Source organism: Coccomyxa subellipsoidea (genome assembly GCF_000258705.1).
Source record: "Coccomyxa subellipsoidea C-169, whole genome shotgun sequence".
NCBI lineage: Eukaryota > Viridiplantae > Chlorophyta > Trebouxiophyceae > Coccomyxaceae > Coccomyxa > Coccomyxa subellipsoidea.
In genome coordinates, this window is record NW_005178028.1 from 322,515 (window position 1) to 336,990 (window position 14,476).

The 14,476-nt window shown below is 53.5% G+C and overlaps 2 protein-coding genes across 2 annotated transcripts; one reads left to right on the forward strand and one right to left on the reverse strand.

Annotated features, from left to right (window-relative positions):
• Nucleotides 1–132: 132 nt before the first annotated feature.
• Nucleotides 133–10,789, forward strand: COCSUDRAFT_43861 (hypothetical protein; the record flags this gene model as incomplete). The annotated part of the gene is made up of 19 exons (XM_005644901.1): nucleotides 133–220; nucleotides 419–550; nucleotides 664–782; nucleotides 1,276–1,314; nucleotides 1,377–1,565; nucleotides 2,079–2,133; nucleotides 3,054–3,142; nucleotides 3,402–3,525; nucleotides 4,128–4,259; nucleotides 5,993–6,078; nucleotides 6,642–6,745; nucleotides 6,896–7,043; nucleotides 7,291–7,425; nucleotides 7,714–7,854; nucleotides 8,237–8,419; nucleotides 8,840–9,073; nucleotides 9,407–9,586; nucleotides 9,941–10,116; nucleotides 10,672–10,789. The coding sequence occupies 19 exons, from the start codon at nucleotides 133–135 to the stop codon at nucleotides 10,787–10,789; spliced, it is 2,472 nt and encodes an 823-aa protein (XP_005644958.1).
• A 1,475-nt stretch (nucleotides 10,790–12,264) lies between these two features.
• Nucleotides 12,265–13,577, reverse strand: COCSUDRAFT_67352 (hypothetical protein). Its single transcript, XM_005644902.1, has 3 exons — nucleotides 13,559–13,577; nucleotides 13,277–13,411; nucleotides 12,265–13,016 (listed from the first exon to the last, which is right to left on the reverse strand). Exons 2-3 carry the CDS (start codon nucleotides 13,404–13,406, stop codon nucleotides 12,928–12,930), a joined length of 219 nt encoding a protein of 72 aa, XP_005644959.1. The 5' UTR covers nucleotides 13,407–13,411; nucleotides 13,559–13,577; the 3' UTR covers nucleotides 12,265–12,927.
• Nucleotides 13,578–14,476: the final 899 nt, after the last annotated feature.

Genomic DNA, 14,476 nt, shown 5'->3' on the forward strand with positions numbered 1-14,476 from the left:
CTTAGTATCGAGAAAGTCTACCCGACCCGATCAATGCACTGCAGAGGCCGGGGGACACGCCTGCCTGGTCGGGGAACTACGAGATTGACGAAGTGGACTACGATCACGATCGAGATCTGCAGGTTACTCTCTATGACAGCACTCCCAGTGGAGCTGTCGCTATCGGTAGGACAGCTGCCCGATCTCTTCCCCAACTCTGTGCAGTTACTTCGTATGGCAAGTGAAAACATTCTGCTGGGCTTTTTCCTTTGTTCCAAGCTGCATGTTCGACAGCTCTAAGCACGCAAACTTGGATCGTGCCACTTCGTGAGAGACTGTAAGAGACCCCAGCGGATGGGGATGGAATTGCAAAGTGGAGCATGCCAGATCGTGGTCATCTTCAGATAGTCCGATCTTGTTATCGGTGGCCACTGCGCAGGGTCGGGCTTCCTGCATCTGGATGCCAAGACAGGGCCGGACGCAGAGATTGAGCTGCTGGACAAAGCCAGCACGAGAGTGGGGCACCTGAAATTCCACATGGACACCCACGGATACCTCCTGGAGCGCCCAGGTGCCTTTTGCAACACGTCTCCGCCCGTTCCTGTGCCTTGCCAGCAGGGTTTCTTTTAGTGGCGCTCTGAAGTCAACTGCAGTGACTAATTCTGCGCTGATGTGTGATTTCAGTGACTACGGCAATTCGCGCGGAGGTGCCAGCTGGCGTTGAAGTGCTGCACACTGAGATCCTGGAGACTGGGGAGGTCGACGCGCCCAACACACCCCCGGCCAAGGCTGCGGCAAGCATGGTGAGTCACTCAGCATGCATGGAAGCGCAAAAGGGAAATGGCTTGATGTCAATTTCACAGAGGGGAGTGCAGCAAGTGGCAGAGCCTGCATATCAATGTGCACAGCTTCTGGTGATGTGCAGACTGCAGGCCCAAGACCTTGCATGCATGATGCTGCCGTGCAAGCTGTCGTTACTGTGCTTTCAGGCAAGTGGGTTGTCCAATTTTCCTGGCCATTGGGCATGTAGAAGCACCCTACTTGCAGGTCAACTGGACCTGATAAGTCAGGGTCAGAGGAGTCAATGTGGCAGCATGGGTGAATCTGGGGGTCCTTGCGCAGAAAGTAGTTTCACGCAGAAGCAAGCTGAAGGATGAGCTTGTTTATAAAATTCTCAACACAGTGGGAGCCTTCACCTGCAGCTTGTCTGCAGACGCACCTTGCCTGTGGCAGGAAAAGCGTGTACTGGTAAGAATAATTGAGGTGGTCAAAATGTAAGATTTTATGGCCGCGCAGCAGGAGTACATGATGGTGCCGGAGGGAGAGAGCGGCCCTGTGTGCAGCTTGCACCGTGCACCAAATTTAAACTCAAATTTCAATTCAAATGTGCCGTGCAGCAGGAATATGTGATGGTGTCTGAGGGAGAGAGCGGGCCGGTGTGCGGCTCGCGCATGTACACGGTGGTGGAAGACCGGCCGGTGGAGATGGAGCGGCACACGACCATCCTGGAGCACCACAAGTGGGAGAAGACATTTGTCATCGAGACCCGCTGTGCCGGCGAACGCGAGCTGTCCGACCAGGCCAGGGTGAGAATTGCATTGTGTCATTGCACGTGTACAAGGGCTCAGTGTATAATTGTTTTGTTTTGAACCCTTGCTGTATGCTTCTGGCAAGCTGGGCCGACCTGCCAGCACTGCAGCTTGTCTTTCAGCCCTGCTCTGCCGCTAGCCCTACGACTGTCCAAGCTAGACTGTTCAGATGCCGATGTTTCAGCTCCTTGTACATATCCTCGTTGCAACCTCTCTCGAGCGCTGAAAACCGGGAGGGAGAGGCAACATAGTGCCGCCCAAGTCTTCGCGGGATGTGACTAGCTCTTTCTGCCCATAGGGCCAAAATTTCAGACCTTTCCAACAGCGGAGTCAGCTTAAGTGCATCCTGCGGGCCTGTAGAACTTGTGCAGGGCAGGCCTTTCAATATATGCGTGCTGCAGGGGAGATATCATTAGAATAAAGTGCACTGTGCAGACGTCTCTGCGTTTCGCTGTGTCACAGCTCGCGATTCCTGGAAGCAGTCATCATGAGTCATCTGCTGTGCTGCAGGTGGAAGTTGTCAGCAGGACGGAGCGGGTCATAGCAGTGGCGAAGGCCGACCCCTGTGCAGGAGCCCCCGAGCTTGTTGTGGACACCTCCTGAACAAACGGCAGACACATGATGCCATGGCATCGTTGAGATTATCATCATGACAAGTATCGACAGCCTGTGCACCCTTCTAGCGCCAATGCATCTGCCGCCGTCAGGAGACGCAAGCAACTATTGATGCAAGCCAAGCCAAGACGCAGCAAGCCTTTGAGATGCACGGAGTTCATGAGCGTCTATGGCCTTCAAGATTGGATAATTTGGGAGAATCTGGTCAAGTCTAGCTTGGGAGCTGACCAGCAGCATGGCGGCGTCTGCATAAAATCCCTGCGCCCTTTTCCAGGTGATTGTTTTGATTGAGCATTTGTGGTTGCTGTAAACTTCTAATGATTCTGATGATCCTTGTGTTGCCTGATGACTGATGCCTTGGCTGAAAACTGGTGTTGGACTGCTTGTGCACAATTCCCTGTCTGTGGCTCAACATGTGCCGTCGCACTTCACTTGAACCGTTTCAGCATGTTACCCAAGGTATGCCAAGATATATGTGTTTGGTGGATGTCCGGTTCTATTATGCATCATGTGACGACGTCAGACCTGTGCAGCTCATGTCTTTTGCATGTAAGCGAGTGGTTTAGACAGAGGCAGACCCGAGAATTCCGGCAGGTTCGAAGTGGTTCTGAGCCATGGCAGAGCAAAGTACACACTGATCAGAGAAAATTGGGGAGTTGGGGGCTCCTGGGTTCGCCGTCTGTCATGAATGCATGGAGCATGCCACCTCTCTTGACTGCATTCAATTGATGAGTCATACCAATCCTCCCGTTCAAAGCACCGGAATATTTGCTCACCTCCAAAAGGATCGCATGAAAAGATCTCGAGAATGTGCATTGTCAATGGAAAGCCTCAGGATGGACCGGGTGACTGTGTCGGGGCTGCACGCAGATTTCGCAAGCGAGCAGGGCGTTCGGGGACGGCAGCCATACGCGATCTTCCAAATCGGCTACGCCAGGTTCCACACAGGGCCGCTGAAGGTGCCTAAGCGTTGTCTTTTGATCTGTATTCCGTGAGATCTTGCAAGCATACGGCTGACACGCATCAGGACGCAAGTGCAGCTATTTTCTCGAGACAGGCTCAGCGGTCTCTTGCAATGGTTCGTTGTGAGCTAAAGCTCCCTCCCTCTCTCTTTCTCTCTCTCTCTCTCCCCCCCTTCCTCTGCTATAGCAAAAATAAATTATGACCCATGCAGATCGAGGCTGAAGTATCACTGAACGATGGTCTTGTGCCGTGCAGGACCCTGGGCGTGCAGCACTTTGGCCAGGCACTCACAGCACGACAGGCTTCAGCTTCGACGAGTGCCGCGAGCTCTTTGCTGCTGTCTATGACAAGGCTGCCGTTGCAGGTCAAACACTGATCGGTGAGCACTCCTGGATTGGTGCTCTGCATAGATTCCATGTATCTTGCCAACAACGGTGACTAGTCTTCAGCCATATTTCATATCCGGCGACGCAAGACCTTTACAAAGTTCGAGACACGTAGTCTACTCACTTTGCACCCGCACGTTGACTTTCTCCGTTCCAAGCTCAAGTAGAACTCTGCCAAGTTGGCAGCGTATCAGACTACTTCAGATCTGCAAGCCACCACTGGAAGGAGCCGCCAGTGGTGGATTACAGCCACCACTGTAATCCTGGCTTGCATTTGCGCCATTGACATGCTTTCGAATGCTGTACCTCACCACAATTTCAACAGCCGCTGAGCGCAGTGAAGGACCAGTGCAAGCATGTCCATTGCATTGCACGGCAGCAGGAAGAGCCGGCCCCGGCTGGCGGCAAGGATGGTGTAGAGACTGAGCCCTGTGGCCAAGGTTGATTGGGTCTTGCTCGGATCTGGCGAGTCCAGCAAGGATTTGAATACTGGCAGCCTTTATCTGTAGCTTGTCTGCAGATGCACCTTGCCTCCTAGCAGAAACAGCGCGTAATGAGTGAATGAGTAAGAGCAGCTGTGTTTGCATGCATGCAGGGATGGGGCAACAGAAGCTGGATGCTTCCACAGGAACAAAGGGTTGCGTCAAGCTGCAGCAGGCAGATGGGAAGCCCATTGGGCAGCTGAGCTTTGACCTGGACACCCATGGGTACGATTTCACCCGCCCTGGTGAGTGGATCAGGGATTATAATAGCAATTTTCAGTTACAATTTGCAGGCCCCGGCTAAATACTGAGCACCGTGCCCACGATTAATTGGGTCTTGCTTGTATCTGGCTAGGCCAACAAGGGAAAGATAATACCAAGAATAATAAGAGTAATACGCGGGCACTTTGGCAAGGTCAATGCACGGATGCTCCTCAGATCGAGAGGCCAGAGCCAGAAATGCCCAGTCACAGACGAAAGTCGGGCCCTTCATCTGACAAATTTTGAAGCTGGGACGGTTTCTTACAGTGTCATGGATTGCTCATGTGGTGCATGTCCTAGCAGCACCCTTGCTGTAAAGACACATGGGGGGTTGCCAGTTTTGCAAACCTTATGCATGCCAGGCAGTGGCAGAGGATTGACCATAGGAGCTTACTGTGCTTCTCGTAGTGTATGGCCCATGGGGAGCAAACATCGAAAACCCACACAACCGAGTGATCGACATCGGCCAACACGGTGAGCCCGTTTGTCTTTTCTGGTCCTCAAAAGTTCAATGGAGCTGAACGCCTTGTTGGTGTTCACACCGTGGACTCCACATATGCTGCAGGATTACTGTAGCAGGACTGACTTGGCATGGACTGGCGCTATGTGCAAGCAGGACAAGCTTAAGCAACTTGTTTGAAACCCTAGAAGTGCTGGGCTAGCCTGCCTGCGTTGCATGATGCGCATGCAATACGCATTCACAGCTTGGCTGCAGCTTGGACTGGTGTCTTTCAAGTGTCAGACAGATTGAGTGAACTAGATGTAGCCAAGTGCATGGTCCTGTGCCTCAAATTTCCTAGCCGGCTGTACAGCAGCTCGGATCACGTTCTCAAGGTACCATTGCGGCTTTGCAGCTCGGATCATGCAGACTTGAATTGATCCTGGCTTCTGTGGTTTGAAGCAGGATAGCAAGGAGTAGCAACCAGGAGGCAAGCTGGGTTGGACTGGAGAAGGAGGTGGAATGCTGCGAGCTGATCTGGAAATAGACCCCACATTTGATCAAGTTTGATCTGCTTAGCCGTTAGATGGAGCTGGCACTTGCATCCTGCGACAATGTTGACTTGAATGCCCGAAATAGTCCAAGCCCTGGTTGATTGTGAGGGATGGCGCCGAATGAAGCACAGATGCTCAAGAACCCTTGCAAGTGTGGATGATGTACACCTTCTGTGCCAATGTAGCGAAACATAATACTGTCTGACTGCTCATGCTGTCTTCTCCCACGAACGCCTCACACGTCTTCTGCGCATCCCAAAAGTGCACAAAGCGCATTCTGACGCGGACGCCTCCTTAGAACGGTCCTGCTGGGAGGCCAGAAAAACGGTGACCGCCTATCTCGATATTACGGAACATCGTTTTTCGCAAAGGGGAGGCAACAATTGTGCTGAGGCCGCCGCTCCATGTCAAACCGGGAGATCCGGCGAACTGCTCAGGAAGAAGATTGTGTTGCACTTTTTCATCAAAGTGAGCATTGACTGTTGAGTGCACATGCCCACTATGGATACCTCTTGGAAGAGATAAATTTGCAGTCGCACAGCCTCCTTGGCAGCCATTCTTGGGGGCTTGGAAGGGGTGGGTGCTGCTTGAGAAATTTATCAGGAGCATCGCAGCAGGCAGTGAGGCAAGCGCGGCCGGCGGGCGATGCTGCCTCACCAAACTCTGCCGCCTCTGGCGCATGTCAGTGTGCGCGTGAGCGGCGTGGTTCCAGCCCCGGTTGCAGAGGTCTGGAAGATCGTGCGCGGCTTTGGGACGGTGTCAGATTGGATGGCACCGGTCGGGCTCGAACGCATCTCATCAACCTTGCTGGTGAGCACATCCTTCTTTGTGGCCCAAATCTGCCCCTTCAAGGACCTTTTCGAGTGCAACGGGCTCTATTATCACCCCAGTGAGGTCAGGATGTACATCTTTGGGGCATACAGTACACTCTCGAACGTTTTAGTGGCCGTGTCCAAGAGGCTGTCACCTTGTTGGCGCTTGAGTGCAGAGTATAGGTTAGGCGGTAGAGCGCTCGTTTTGGGAGATGCATGCCTCCACTTTGACTTGGGTCGGCCACAGGACAGCGTTTGGCAGTCATGGGCTGGGGTGGGGGCTGCCATTCAGAGCTTTTCTCCGCGAGAGTGATTGTGTTTCAATGCTTGACATCATGCGCAGCGATTGCTGATGTTCTGCTTTGTTTCGTTGTCCCAAGAACCCTTCTACAACAAGCTTGATCCTGACTCAGCCTTTTCAGCTGCTTGTCCTTGCAAGCTTTTTGCATCTTTTAGCCTCGTAAATATGACTTCATTTAGTGACACAATGCATCATTGTGCAGTGTTGTCTGCCGGGGGTCAACGAACTGTGCACTCAAGTTGATGTTTGTTCTGGTACAGCCTGGCAGCATTGAAGGGCAACTTGGCGCGTTGCGCCGCGTGTGCTTTGGCGAAATGGGTTTTGTGGAGCAGCTGGACGGTCTGGATGACGACCACCGAATAATGTGAGTCTCCTTCACCCCCGTTGCTGGGACTCTACGTTGTTCCTCACTGGGCACTTTTGCTGATGGAGGATCTTGCTGCAAGCGTCTCAGAATGAATATGACATGGAGAAGAAGAGCCATCGCTAAGCAAGGATGTGTGTGCATGCGCAGAAAATGGCGAGTCATCTCTCACCCGCTGAACACAAATCCCTTCCCGGGCTCCTTCCTGAACTACAAAGCCAAGATCAGGCTGCGCGATGTCACCATCAGCACGGCCACGTTCCTGGAGATCGAGGCCGAGTTTGACACTGAACACACGGTGGGTCCAGTAACAGCATCCTGGTTTGAACATCGCTCCTTTTGCTTTCTGCACCCTTGAAATAGGACAGTGCCATCATACTCTGAACCCCGCACTGTAGCGCGTGCTCTCCAACATCTTAGCGTTGGGCAAGGGCTGCTCTTCAAGCTCTTCCAGCGCAAGTTTCGCAGGCTTGCAGGCCCGGCTAATTCAGCTGGACAGCACACTGCGGCTGACTCAGTGCTGATGTGTGCGCGTTCTGCCGCAGAGCGCGGAGGCGATGCGGCGGGAGTTGACGGCACGGCACGAGGCGAGCATCCGAGGGCTGCTCACATTGCTGAGTGCCAAGCCCGCTCAGCAGGCCAACGTGCAGGCGATGCTTGCCTCACTGCCACTCGGAGCGGTGAGCCCAAAATCTACTCCCGTCCTTAATTCCTTTTTTCAACCTACTTGAGAGCTCTCATCGCAAGGCTGCAAGGCATGGGAATATTGACCAACATGCCATTACCTTGTTGGCCATTTTCCTCATGCGTTTTCCCCTGCATTTGCCAAGTAGCAAGCATTCCTGTGGGTTTGCACACTTGCTCAATGGGAACCATGAGGGGAACAGGGCCGCTGTCATCTTTAACATCACCCAGCGCAGTGCGGCTTTGAGAAGCATATGTTACAGGGGTACCAGTATTATTCGCAGGGGGGCAGCGTGAACAGGAGTGGCGGGTCTTCCAGCGGAGTTCCCTACCCCAGCGGGATCGCATCTGCGCCCATGCCCAATGCTGCCACCGTGCTGCCTAATGGCACTGGAGTCATGCTGCCTAACGGCCAGGTTGCACTGGTACGCCGTATTTCCTTATCCCATTCGTTTGCCTGCACTCTGCATGCCTGCATATTGCCCTACCCGCAGGCAAATCCAGCATGGCATATTACGATTCGGCCAGGTCCCTTGGTCTTTAAGAGGAAAGCATTGTAGTGGAGGGCCAAGGCACCTTCATTCTCAGACAGCTGGGTGTGCCTGAGCCTTCTTCTGAACATTCTGAGATGTTCAGGGGTGAAGCAGTACGTGTGCAGATGCGGAAGAGCCCGAGAGCTGTGCTGGAAGCAGCGCAGCTGTGCAAGCAGCAGAGGAACAGTGCCGTATGAAGTATAGCATCATTGGGCGATCAACTTCAGTGGTCGGCTGGGTGCTTCTTTTGACACTCGTGCGTGTCATTGTGCAGATCCCCGACATCGCAAAAATGAGCGTGTCGAATCCCGGCAACAGCGGCGGGCAGTCTCACCTGGTCAACAGCCTGGGCAATAGCACTGGGGGTGTCAGCGTGAACAACAGCGGCGGCGTTGACTTGTCCGCCAGCCTGGCAACCTCCAGGGTCCTCGCATCGAACAACCTCGCAGCCCAGCAGGTAAATGATCATGCACGCAGTCTCCTGGTCACTCTAAACCCGGCACCCCCGGCGGTGCGGGTACTTTCCAAGGCAACATTTGGGGGTCTTCCTGACATTTATGTCTCCAGGGGCCTGCTCCATTGTATCGGGCTTGTCGAGAGCTTTTCGAATCTGGTCTCAAAATTGCCTTAGGATTTATAATTTGGGCCACTACCCTTTTTGGTCAAAAAGTTTTATTTTCTGCGGGGTTTATTAGACTGACCAGTACGGTATTTCCCGGCACCCTGGTGTGACAGTGACAATTTCTCCAAGGCCATCATGCATGCACAGCACGTGAGCCTGCCAGAAGCTGACTTACAGGCCCAATGTGCCATTTGCATTCATAGCCTTCCCTCCATAAAAAATTTCCTGACAGGAACGCTTCTGGTTTCCCCGCAGGCTTTGGCGGACGCCTCAAAGGCGCTGCACCAGCAGCATCTGTCGGCCCAGGCGCAGCTGGCAGGTGGCCTGCTACCTGGAGGTGCACCCTTGCCCGGCGTGCTTCCGGGAGGCATTCCCTCTGGTGGTTCCCTGCCCGGAATGCTGCCCGGCTCGCTGCCCGGAGTCCTGCCCGGCGCACTGCCCGGAGTGCTCCCCCAGGCCGCACACCCCAATGCCATTTTCGCCGCTCAGGTGACTTTTCCTATCTAAGCGCGGCCCATTGCACATAATGACACGTGATAGCCATCCAGAGGAGTTGCATGCCCAGGACCAGCCTCTGTTTTTTTTTGGACGCCACTTTAAAGCAGGCAGTCTCAACGTCGAGGCAGATGACTGTTTGCTCAGTGTCTGGCAACATGTGAATGAATGGCATATGGGTTGTATGCGTCGGGAGCACAGATGTGAGGCGGCATGTGCGTGCATGTCATGTGAGCCGCATGCATGCGTGGGGGAAGCGTCTGTGTAGCACCTTTCACCAGTGCTACCTGATCACCGCTTCATTTGGCGCAGCTGGCTGCACTGCAGGCTGGAGCGGGAATCCCGGGGCTGTCAGGCGGGTTCTCCGGGCCGGAGATGGGGCCGCGCGACCTGCGCACGGCCAACAGCTACAACAGCTACACCTCCAACGAGTCCCTCGGCTCCATCCGCGGCAACGCCCTCGGCCAAGCCCTGCATCAGGTGCAGGCCGGCCTCCTGCCTGACCAGGTGCGCTGCCCCTGTTTTGTTCAAACCCAAGTTCGTCTCCAATGCGTCAGGCAACTGTTGATTGTCAGGGTATTTTAATGCAGCCGACATCATGGCTGCTTTGGGGTGTGAATTTGCTCAAAGCTTTGCGTAGACCTGTGCATGCTGGGACTGCTCGTCCTGCAGTCAAGCATGGCAGCCTCATGCCCATCTCCCATCTCCTGTGGTTAGAAAGCCCCGTGGCTACGGTGCTGATCAGAGCGACCTTGTGACCTTACGTGCACCCTTCCAGATATTGCATGCTGACCTGCCCTGCCCATGTGCTGAGGCTAAGGTGCCGATGTGCGCTGACTCATTAAGTGACTGGCTGCACAGGTGGCGGCACTGCAGGCATTACAGAAGCAGCACAACGTGCGGGTGGCCGCCTCGGACGGCCGCGCCAGCTTCGAGTCCAATGACGCGCGCTTCCGCGCTCCCGAGCAGTATGTGAGCAACTCCGGAGGCTCCGCCGCCAGCTTCACGGCAGCTTCCCCTCCCCGCCTGTCCCCCAGGTGACACTTTTTGAAGACCCCAAAGTTGTGGTTTCTCCTGTGGTGGGGTGGCCAATAAATATGTCGAAGTTTTGTATATTTGAAGGCCTTATCCTGGCAACTTGGGTGGCCACATTTTGCGAATGGTCCTGCCTTCTGTGCCGGCCCAAATCCCTTTCCTACCTTATCTTGAGTCAGGCCGTGTGGCCCATAATCTTTCAGGATGCTGCATGTTTAGAGGCCTTGTTGTAGCCTGCTGTAGTGGCCGCACTGTGCAATTGGTCCTGCCGTTTGTGCCGGCCCAACTCGCTTTCATTCCTTTCTTGGATCAGGCAGTGACGCGCCTGCCAAGGGCCCCCCTGCCCACCGCGCATCTGGCTACAAAAGCGCAGCCTGTTTTCTGGTCGCTCGTGCTTCGAAGAGCTGCCCTGGCAAGTTGCCGATGCTCCGCGGGGATACGAAAGGGTGCAGCTTACACGAGCACTGTTTGGAAATTTTTGAGTGTCTCAGAAGAGGCAGCCTAGTACATCGGCACAGGCCAGTGGTGGCTCACGCGAAGCCAGCTGATCTGTGCAGGTCCATTGAGAAGGCAAAGACAATTCTCAGCGGCGGCATTGTGCCCGGCGTCCCTCCAGCCGCTGCCGCAGCCGGCCCGGCCACGCTCGATGCCACCGGCCGGGTCACCAGCTTCTGAAGGGAGGGGGCAGTCCCCCCGATGTGGAGGGGACCCTGTGATGCACCCCAGCCCAGCCCAGGGTGAAAGCATCGCCCCTGCAGACCATGTCCCCTGGGTGCTCAGGGGCTGACTTGAGCTCTGCTGCGCACCCTTGGTCGGGAGGCACTCGAGGGAAAAGGGAATAGGGGCCTGGAAGCTGCATACACTTGGCTGGCAGCTTAGTGGACTCCCAAAAAATGAGTACAAGGAGCGTCAGTGCTTGCGGCACAGGAAGGATGGTGGGGCCTCATGTGTGAATATGATTGGATGCGTTGGCTGAGAGTGGGCTCCCTACCATATGGCGTGATTGAAGTGCCTCGAGCAGATGCTTCAACGACAGCACATGAGCTTGGTGGTTTCCAGAAATCAGCTTGTCGGACATCTGTGGGTGCTTCCAACTATATGGCTCGTGCTTGAGCTTACGGCACAACAGGAAGTGGCTGTGCCATGTCAATTCAAATACTGGCAGGCACAGTGCAGCCTTCAGGAGCAGCCAGTGAGCAGCATCTCTCTTGGGAGTTCAAAGTGTGGGACGGGAGCTTGTGTTTTGCGAATCTTGACAGTGCCCTAATGAGCCTGTCAGCAAGCAAGGGTGTTCTAGGGGCTGTATGTTCCTGATAAGTCACCATTAAAGCAGCAGAAAAGAAAAAGAGGCAAAGCAGCAAGTGTTCCCAACCTTGGAACACGTATTCCAAGACAGTATCCGTTGGGGTCGTCTGGCAAGTGGCAGGGAGTGCTCAAAAAGTGTCGAGTATATTCCCAGCCTGGTTCCTTTGCCCAGTACCAGAAAAAGATCCTGGCCGATGCATTAGCCAGCACCGGTTTTTGCTGGACTTCCTAGTTCTGGGGTGTTCCACAATCCCGGCCATATGCATTTCTTCCAAGGGGTGGTTTGGCGAAGAAAGTGGCGTCCCCGGAATGTCCCAAGACGTGTGCAAGCCAGTCTTTCAAGAATTTGTGATGGCGGCAGGGGTGGCAGCAAATGCATCCGCTGCAGCAGAAAGTCTGGACTTCAAACATGTAGGACAGCAAATTGCTACTGAGCTGCTGCTTGAAGAACAAAATCCCTCTTTTGAGGCGAATATATTTGCTGGAATGTGCAGGATCCATGGTAATATGTATGATTATCGGTATCTCTGGATGTGGAGAAATGTGATTTTCAAGCCACAGAAGCCAGCATAATAGGCTCAGGGTGCACCTGTGCTCAAGGGTTTGATCTCTTGAGTTAACTGTCCTTTTTGGTCAGGTCAGGCTTTTGGATCATGTCAGGTCAGGACTACTTTTTGCCGGGACTTGGACGCTTGTGTATTTCCACCTTTCTTGCTCATGTTGAAGTGCTTACATATTACTGCTGTTGACAGGGTATATTCAGAGGCCTTACACATTTTTGTGACATGTACTGTGACTGGATTCTTTGGTCAGTGGTCTGCAAAATCTCGGTGTGGATCTATTGTAACCTTCTTACTTGGCAGGGAATCACAAAACACGCGACAAAATCTCGAGCACGCACTGATACCCAACGCGACTTGCATAATACAGTACTACTTATTGTGCAGATCTGCCCAAGAGCACACACTTGCTTCATTACACTTGCAGATCTAGTCCAGTCACACACAGGATATCCCCCACAAATCTGATGCCAGCAAGCCCAGCACAGCATTAATGGACATGTGGTAACAAGTACGTGAACCCCATTGGCCCATTTTGTGACCTGTGATTACATGAGCAACAATTGTGTCACTGCAATATACATATGATTTCTCCACAACCAAATTTTCCCTGACCACACTTACATGCATCGCTGCAAAAATTTACTCCGGAGATTTAGTGACAAACCCTCACCATCAACCTGCATCTACTGGGACACTCTACATTACAAGGCGGAACAAACTTGACAGATGATCAGCCTTTAGATCAGCCTGCCCTCCTCGAGCATCACATTGGAGGACACCAACAGTTGAGATCGCTTTCTCAGCAGTCTCAGCAGTCAGGCATTGAGGCCTAAAGGATTCCTGCAGCATTTCCCAGCTGGCTCTCTGCTGATGCTCACTTGCCATTGTACTTGTTCCAGTTGGCCTTGGTCTGATAGCCCTGCCCTGTGTGAGCACGGGGGTTGCTCAGGACCTCTCTGAACTGGCGTTTAAGTCAAGGGGGAACATCTGGGTCTTGCCAGCGCTTGGGTGCTCCATGGATGTCTTGACGGTGCCTGCGCCACATTGGCAGTGTCAGTGTCAGCTTGCACAGCAAGAGGTGGACCTGAAGCCATGCAGTCTACAGCAGGGAGGTGTACACAAGTCCTGCGCAAGTCGATGCTGCACCCACCGGCACTGTGCTTTTTGAATATCACGGTAAAGAGACCGTCCGGACACAAAAGCCGGTACGTGAACGGAGGCATGAAGAAAGTGGGTGGACAAAGAAGTCAATCCGGGGGCGCGTGATACCAGTCCGAGGAAACGGGCATAGTACCTGTAGTTGAGTAGTAGTCCATCTTGGCGCCCTGGTCGTTCTGCCAGTACTCCACTCGGCTCTGGGCGTTGGAGCCCTGGTATGTCCAGCCGTACTCTGCGGGGTTCACGTTGTGCTTTGGGCCCGACATCCTGTGTAAATGCAGCAATTCCTCAGTCAGTGTCATTTTTATGGGACGTCAAGTTGGCTTCTGATCGCGTCGGCAACAAAGCTCAGGACAGCATTGGTTTTCAAAAGCAAACTCCCTAGGTGCCAGGAGGAGCTCGAAGAAGGAGCACCTTTGTCACCAACTGAATGCTTGGCCTCCAGGAGAATCCTCAGGAGATTGTGCCAGACCAGATTTTCGCAGAGCTTTTGTTTTTGCTCACCCGATCCGTGTGCTGTGCTTTGCCGAGTGAGCCTTCGACGGGGTGAATTCACGTGGAAGCCCTTCGAAGGGTGAACGTGTTCAAAGAAACCAAGCGCCAGCTATAGGACTCCAGCTGCTGGACCCAACAACTGCCACAACAATCGTCAAGGCTTCCTCCAAATATGTGCCTGCGCCTCTGGCTTCGAACTTACTAAGTTTAAGACTTAAGCACAATGTCTGGCCACAGCCACAAAGGTATTTAGATCAGCTGATCAGGCGCCGCGCCATGCGCATGCCGCGGCATGCGGCATGCACGTGGACTCTAGAGCTCCATTACTAATCTGATATATACAAATACAAACAAAACCATAGTATGATGACGCATATGCATGCGTGCGCGCGTGGGCAAACAATCTTGTCATGAAATTACCCGCGTAACCCAGTTACATATGATCTGCCAGTAGTAGTGCCATGCACTGTAACTTCAGACTCTGTAGCCCGACACCCCATTAGCCCCGGGCCACGTGTAAATTTCTGCATGCGCTAGGCATTGTGCGCAAAGTCATTATGATTGTCATGCATTTTGCATTGGCACAAAGTCCGTAGCCAATCACACAAAGACAAACTTGAAGATCCTGAGACCTCAGGTCAGACCAAGATTTGAGGAACACATCTACTGTACAGGATAACCAAGAACTTCATTGACAAACTTGTGACTGACATTTCAGTGAACAATGCTTGCCCATGCACACCCAAACAGCACACCTCGGCCTAGTATATTGCACATCCACCGGCGGGTACCCCTCAGAGCTTCTGTTGAAGCTTGTGCTTATGTCTGGCTCATCTTGGCA

Bases quoted from the DNA above. Each gene is read 5' to 3' on its own strand.
- COCSUDRAFT_67352 (XM_005644902.1), bottom strand. From the start codon at position 13,406: ATGTCGGGCCCAAAGCACAACGTGAACCCCGCAGAGTACGGCTGGACA. The intron at 13,017-13,276 runs GTACTATGCCCG...AATGTGGCGCAG, and splicing joins GGACTACTACTCAACTACAG to GCACCGTCAAGACATCCATG.